General features: G+C 35.1%; 1 protein-coding gene across 1 annotated transcript in view; it reads right to left on the bottom strand.

Moving 5' to 3' along the window:
• The window catches only part of LOC106878367 (kinesin-related protein 1-like), a 58,118-nt gene that overhangs the window by 38,573 nt on the left and 11,491 nt on the right, over window positions 1–8,054 (bottom strand). The window contains exons 2-4 of the mRNA XM_052975168.1: window positions 7,585–7,623; window positions 7,056–7,132; window positions 6,091–6,107 (exon numbers count right to left, since the gene is read on the bottom strand). Of these exons, the coding sequence (XP_052831128.1) occupies window positions 6,091–6,107; window positions 7,056–7,132; window positions 7,585–7,623 (133 nt within the window). The remainder of the gene's footprint in view (window positions 1–6,090; window positions 6,108–7,055; window positions 7,133–7,584; window positions 7,624–8,054) is intronic.

Raw genomic sequence — 8,054 nt, 5'->3', positions numbered from 1 at the left:
TTTTACTAAATTCTTTTGTTATATTTAAAGTAATTGAAAGAAGCAGAGAGCATCTCAGAATAACAACAGAAATGAAAGGGTTAAGGCAAGAAAGATCTATGCTTGACTCATTGTATCCTTCTGGTTATTGCCTTCATGGCAGAATATGTGGTGAGTATTGTTACATATTAGTGAACCCATAATGCATAATGCTGAATAAAGGATGAGATTCTTTCTTACTGCAAATATAAATTTGATTTATTCTTTTGTTAAACTTTTGCGAAGTGAAGAGAGGCTATTTCATAATAATTATTTTTGCTATGAAGCAACTAAGTCTGAAATAGTTTCCCTCTACATCACAAAAATAAAATGGATGGACCAATCAATTTTATAATTATTTTTTTTCTTTTATTTCTCCTTATTCAATTTTAGCTGTGCTATTTTTATATCTACAAGATAATCAGGCACTTACTTAGGCTAATTACCTTGTAGAGATAAAAATAGAGGACTTAAAATTAAGTGATAATTAATAATAATAATAATAATAATAATAATAATAATAATAATAATAATAATAAACAGAAAAAACAGATTCAAGAATAAGAAAGAGGAATTGTCAAGCTGTCTGTAGTGTAATCAATAACACAGTGATTGATTGGTGGTTCATATTCCATCAAGGGGCCTGTTTCTCTTTTAAGTGTGCTTACAATGAAAATCTTATTATTAGATTCATTCATGATATGTATATGTGTTATATCTAAGGTGGCAAGCTGACAGGGTTGTTAGTATGCTGGCAAAAATGCTTAGCAGCATTTCAACTGGCTTTATGTACTTTGTTCAAATTCCACCAAGGTTGATTTTGCCTTTCATTCTTTTGGGGGTAGATAAAATAAGTACCAGCTGATATCACAACTAAACCATGCTAGAGCATCCCTTTCAGTTTTGATTTCTTCCTGTTATTTGTCATCTTTGTGAAAGTCCAAAAGCTCAATTTTGGAATTGGATTTTCTGTAGATTTAGCATATTTAATTCCGAGACAAATGACTTTGTGGTTTGCTTCAATTGTAGTCTTTTTAAGATGGTTGATTTGGGATGCTAGAAGGAAATGTTTCAAAATATCTTTTAAAAGTCTCAAGGAAAACTGGTTAAATTCTGTAAACATTCAGGGTGGCAGTTATATAATTGTGGATCTTTATAAGTCATACTGTTGTTGAATTAAGTTCTTGATGGAGTCTAAAGTAGAGCTTTTAGAATCCGACATGTCCTAAGACACACGTCTGTGTTTTCTAGTATGCTAGAATTTGGAGTAAGATCTTTAAGAACCTTCCACATATAAATGATGATATAGCATTCTTATTAGTGTTCCTGAATGTAGGGATAAAAAGTATGGAGGCATTTTCACTTGTTCAAGTTTCTGACATATTAGTTATTTGGTTATTTTTAAATGCAGTTTGCAATCTCTCCAGTTGGCAGGTAAGACCTGGGCTGTAAGGTCACCAATATTGTGGAAAGTACTCTGACCTACACAAAATAAGGGATTTTTAGCATCTCAACATCATTGTCAGATCTCTTAAAATAAAAATTCTCAGTACTGAAACACTTGGCTCTCAATGAGTTGGTGACAGTCTATGGCAGTCATGGTTAAACTGGTAAAGATAAAGGTCACCCTCTGGAGCCATACTGACTCATAAGTACCAGTTTCCTGGTTTCCATGGTATATAAATTCTCCATCTGGATGGGATGCTGGTCTGTTGTTGGATTACTCATTTTTGCCAGCTGAGTGGATTGGAGCAATGTTGAATGAAGTACTTTGCTCAAGAACACAATGTGTTGCCTGCTCCAGGAATTGAAACCACAATCTTACAATCATGAGTCCAACACCCCAGCCACTAAGCCACATGCCTCCACTAGTTAAACTGCAGTCTATGAGACTTTCTGAAAAATATGCCTAACAAAAAATTACCTTGATTTTTTTCAGTAGTGGGACCCACCTTCTGATTAGTCATGTCTCATGCAGCCTGCTCATTGGAAAACCTTGTCTATGCCTGATCTATGGTTATGTTTGGATAAAAAGACTATGACAAAGCAACGTCTAGGTCATGAACATGTTCAGGGTTTCAAGCTGTTTCTTTGTTTGTGTTATAGCAGAACATTTCATTCAGGATTTTCCTATAATGAGGATACAGAATTATAGGAAAATCCCTACAAAATGGTATAATAATTAACCCCAATGAATGTTTTTCAGATTTTAACAAGGTATCGTGATAAATTTTATCAAAGGCTTTGGTGACATCAAAGAATACACACTCAACAAACAATCCTTCAGAATTTAGTTGTGTTTTTATAGAAACTAAAAACGACACTTTCTTCCAAATTGGGTATTTTCTTTATTTTTTCACCTTAATTTATAATTTATTAATACATTACTACAGCTATAAGGAAAACCAGTAAAAGAATTTTAAAATATGGCTGCCAGTGTACGACACAATTGAATTCTAAGATTCAGTTTTTAGTCATGCAACAGTGCCAATAGTATCAGATATAAGAGTATTGGACATAGCCATTGCGTGATTAACGAACAGAAAATCAGAAATATTATTTAATTTGGATAGTAAGCTGTCCAGATGCGCTTCAATCTCCTTAACTCACCACTGCTGTCCACCATGACTAAAGAGACAAACCATCCTTTAACTGGACACTGTTGTAATCAATAGAATGACCATGTTGATGTTTCAGATCAAACATATGATACATCAACTTGTCACACCTGACTAAACTGCAATCAAAACTAATTAACTATTGACACATAAAACACTTGCTATTAATCCTTTGCCAATACAACACTTTAAAAGAGTCGGAGATGGATGGCTTGACATATAAGACACTGGCTACTAATCTTCTCTCATACAACCAACACTTTAATGGATTTGGAAATGGCAGATTGACACACAAGCCACTTGCTATTAATCTTCGTTCAACACTACACTTTAATGAAGTTGTACATAGTTGGAAGGGGATAGAAATATTTGGAAACATTTTGCTATAGGTTTAAACATTATGCTGTTACTATCATTATTTCTATTAACATTAAGGCAATGAACTGGTAGAACTATTAATATGCCAGGCAAAATGCTTAGCAGCATTTTGTCTGTCTTTACGTTCTGAGTTGACTTTGCTTTTCATCCTTTCAGGGTTACTAAGATAAGTATCAGTTGAGCACTGGGGTTGATGTAATTGACCTTACCCCAACCCTGAAATTACTGGCCTTGTGCCAAAATTTGAAACCATTGTTTTTATTAGCATTGTTGTTGCTTTTAGGAGTATGGAGTTGTAGAATTGGTAGGACAGTGGAATAAAATGTCTTACAGTTGGCAGATGGATCACACTACCTGGTTTAATACCACCTCCTGGTCCATGAATGCCTTTAGCAGAACTTACAGTTACAAGCATCTAGATCAGGCTCTCGACAATGGGTTGTTATCATTTTAATCACATGGTGCACCTGAAACTCACTATCCTTTCCAATATATCCAAAAATTAGCATTAAATCTGCTGAATAATTTTCTCTTCTCTTGTCCAATATCTCTGGACTCTGATCCACTTTAAACTTCACCCATAATCCATTCACATATAAACTATACATCCTATTCCTCTCTGAGACACAAAGCTCTCCTTTGTTATCTATACAGTAATCCCTTGGCTATCACAAGTGTTACATTCCAAAATCTCACACAGAAATAATTAAAATCTAAACTAATATAAATGCCTATCAGCCACAGAAACCCACGATATACTGAGGACTCCCTGATATAAATTTACATATATTAGCCAGAATATAAATTTACATATATTAGCCAGAATAATACAGGATGTACTGAGTGCACGGTAGGTGAATTCTGATATGGTGAGGGATTACTATGGTGCATCTCTTCTGTCTAGATCAGTGGTTCTCAATCGTGGTCCTTATAACCCCAGGGGTTCCTTAAATGATTTTGGGGGGGTCTACGTGAGAAAAAGAGTAAATTGAGGGTCTAAATTTCTTTCTCAAATCTTTTACATAATTCAACTTACAAAAGTAAATGTGTGGAAAACAAAATAGGAATTTTGAAAGAAGTAACTATAAAATTAGTTTTTAAACGTTGAATGGCTATGGGGGTTCACCAGAACAGAATCATAATCAAAGGGAACCATAGGTAAAGAATGTTTGAGAACCACTGGTCTTGATTAAACACTTTATTTAAATTTCACCTTGAAAGGAGCACTCTCCCAATCACACATTTCTCTCACCTGGATATCACATATAATGACTTTGAGTTATTCTGGCTTGGGGTCTCTTTTACTCACACTCCTAAATACATTCATTTCCTCAACATCAGTGATTCTCAATATGGAGAATATGCCCCATCAATGGGGCTGGCGAAAATTGTGGTGGGGCATGGGACCAAAATGTTTTTTTCTTTTCTATTTTAGTGGGACTGTGAAAATTTTTCTTTTCTTAATCATTATTGTACATTTTTTTTTGTACTCAGTAATTAATAAAAGATTGTTTTGTATTAAATAATTGTGATAAGATTTTTTAAAAAATGCTTTTTTCCAACCATCAATGGGGCATACATTTTTCTGAAGAGTTATAGTGAGGTCCTGGGGAAAAATAGATTGGGAAACACTGCTCTACATCTTTCCAAACTCCAACAACCACCTAAAACTATTCAACCACACCTTTTCCTGTATCAAGGACATCTGTCTCATTGCACCCTTCTCCAATGTCATCATTTTCAGTGACTTCAACACTCATAACTCTTCTTGTGTCTTAGACTAATATCCTATACTGATGCTGATGGTGCATATACTGAATCAGCAATAACTCTGAACTCTCTATGGCAACAATCTTAGTTCCCTGCAGGAATACTTGATTGATGCAGAGATACTCCAGACACCATTGATCTTTTCCTCACCTTCACTTGCTGACTCTACCAAGCCATCATTGTCTCTGACCAGGTTGTTCAAATACTGTCTTATAATTACATATATGCCATGCAACACCCAGGCTCTATATAGCACTTGAAAGTGTAACTGGTTGGAGTGTTCCACGCGAATAGTTATGGCTATTATTATTATTGACATTGTTTAGCCCTAGGTCAATTGATAGTCAGCAGATCTATGATGAACGGTGTTCAAATTATGACCTTTTTATTGTTTATTCATCATTTATTTGTATAAGTGTGTCTAGGAAAGCACTATTCAATGTTGCCTTCTTTTTTAAGACAGTAACATGTGATTTAGAGAAAATGCAGTTGTTATTTATAACAGACCATGAAGTGTTTCTCAACCATTTTTTACCAATGGACTCCTTTGGTTCCTATTTTACTTGGATGGGCCCTCATAACCATTTGATGTTTAAAAAATCCTTTTATATCTTAATAATTGAATATCATTAGGAATTGTATAAAAAAAATTGTTCAAATTTTGTTTTGTATTGTAGAAAAAAAACCAATTAATTGTACATACATTTTATCAACAAAATCTTATATGGGCCCTCAAGGGCCATATGGATCCCAGTTGAGAAACACTGATGTAAAGGCTCCAAAATTGCATCGTATTTTACAGTGGCACTACATGGGTGCAGTGTCACATAAAAGTGCCCATGTAGTGCCACATAAAAGCATCTAGCACACTCTGTAAAGTGGTTGGCATTAGGAAGGGCATCCAGCTGTAGAAACCATGCCAAATCAGAAGGAGTCTGGTACAGCTCCCCAGCTTGTCAGCTCTGTCCAGCTTGGACAACAGAGGTTAAATGATGATGATGATAATGATTGTTTAGCCCTAGGTCAAACATAATAGAACAGAACCATGATCAAAGGCTTTGCAGCAGCAACTATCTTATCTGTCTTTTATTTAGAATTTATTTAAAATGGTAATGTGTGATTTGGGGAAGGTTTGGCCACAATTTCTAGCATTTTGAGTCACAATGTATCATAGTTTCCATTGTTGACATGTAAAGAAAAGATTATCTACGTTCATATTCTTTTTTCTACCTTGTCTTCTTTAAATAAAAACCAAAACAAATTAAAAAAAATATTAGAAATTAAAAAACAAAAAAGATTTACTTACACATTTGGGTGCTTCACCTGAAAATGATAGACAGGAAACCATACATGAGTAGAGAGTAAGGACTATAATTGGTTCTACATAATATAAGTATCACAACTGATCCAAACAGGGACACACATACTGCACACACACACACACACACACACACACACACACACACACCACACTTGTAAATAAGTGTTACCAAGTGTAACACAGACCTCCTGTTACAAATAATAGGAGACCTGTGTTTTTTGTTTCCAATCTTCCATGAAAACATGTCTTGTCATGGGGAAATGTTACCTGACTTGGAAACAAGTGAGAGTTGGCAACAGGAAGAGCATCCATCTATAGAAAATCTTCCTCAACAACTTCCATGTGACCCGTGGAAGCATAGAAAAGTGGATGTTAAAGTGTTGGTGATGATGATGATGATGATGATGATGTGGTTTTTTTCCACAAATTATATTTAGGTATGGTTGTGTGGTAAGAAATTATTTGTTTCCTAGCATATGGTTCCAGGTTCAGTCCCACCATGAGCAAGTGTTTTCTATTATAGCCCTGAGCTGATCAAAATCTGAGTGGATTTAGTAGACGGAAACTGAAAGAAGCCAGTTGTGTGTGTGTGTGTGTGTGTGTGTGTGTGTGTGTGTGTGTGTGTGTGCATGTATGTATGCATGTATATATCTATGTATTTGAGTCTTTATGTGTGTTCCACTCATCACTTGTCAGCAAGTGTTGGTTTTTCTTTATGTCCCTATAACTTAGTGGCTCAATAAAAAGAAGCTAAAAAAAATAAGTACAGGCTTAAAACATAAGTACTGGTATCAATCTGTTTTACTAATAAAGAAAAAAAAAACCTCCAAGGCAGTGCCCCAGCTTGGCCACAATCCAATGACTGAAACAAGTGAAAGATAAAAAAAATAGAAGGCGTTTTGTTGAATCAAAAACAAACTAATATTAAAGAAAACGAAATATATTCACACCTGTGTTGTCTGGATTAACTATAGATGTCTGTTGTCCATCCATTTGAATGACAAGTTTTGCTTGACGGTCCAGCTCCCTGCAAGAATAAGATGGAAATGAAAAACAATAGATTACTATTTAATAGAACATTTTTCTTCTTCTTTTTAATATGGCTTAGCCAGAAGAGGGACAGGAGTTGGACTTGTATTAGATCAATGTTGACTAGAAAAGCTCCAACGAACTTGGGATTTCGACAGCTTCTCTTCAAGCAACACTATTTCAAATAGGTTTATTGCTAGGGTCACCCCAATATAACAGAAAACTTTTATCTAGAAGACCTATGATCTTGTGGTTCCGATGGAAATGCTTTGACAGTGGTCCTTGTTTCAAACATTTCTATCACAAAGTTGATGCCATATTTATATACTCAGTCATATAACATTGTTAGGTACAGTGATGCATAGACATATTTTAACAGTCATAGATCAAGTGTAATAGCCTGTCACTATTTTTAATACAGCATGAAACAGTTGACATGGAGTTACTTACCGTTGGTTGAATGGGCGGACACGTACTGCAACTTTCACCCTGTAACAGAGGAAATATTTATATAATAATAATAATAATAAATAATAATAATAATAATAATAATAGAAATAAGGAAGAAAGAAAAGCCGATAGATATGACAGGTTAGCTTGGGAGGTTAAGCAGTTGTGGTCGATGAAAAAGGTGGTAGTAATACTAATAATTGTCAGAGCCCTGTGAACAGTGGGTAAAAATCGGGAGAAGTATATGGAACAAATAGGGGCTGCAATAAGGGTGGAGCACTTGAAGAAAACAGCACTGCTTGGAACTGCTCGAATACTCCAGATGGTGTTCATAAAATAAGGGATGTTACCTTAGTTCACTGGTAGTGAACAGCTGGCACCGTAGTACATCTCCAGCGTTAGAAGCTGTGCAAAGACAATAAATGATGATGATGGTGATGGTGATGGTGATGGTGATGGTGATGGTGATG

This window comes from Octopus bimaculoides, chromosome 20 (genome assembly GCF_001194135.2).
Source record: "Octopus bimaculoides isolate UCB-OBI-ISO-001 chromosome 20, ASM119413v2, whole genome shotgun sequence".
In the NCBI taxonomy this organism is placed as follows: Eukaryota; Metazoa; Mollusca; class Cephalopoda; order Octopoda; family Octopodidae; genus Octopus; species Octopus bimaculoides.
Note: the sequence above shows the minus strand (reverse complement) of the source record. Positions and strands in the feature narration are given on the sequence as shown.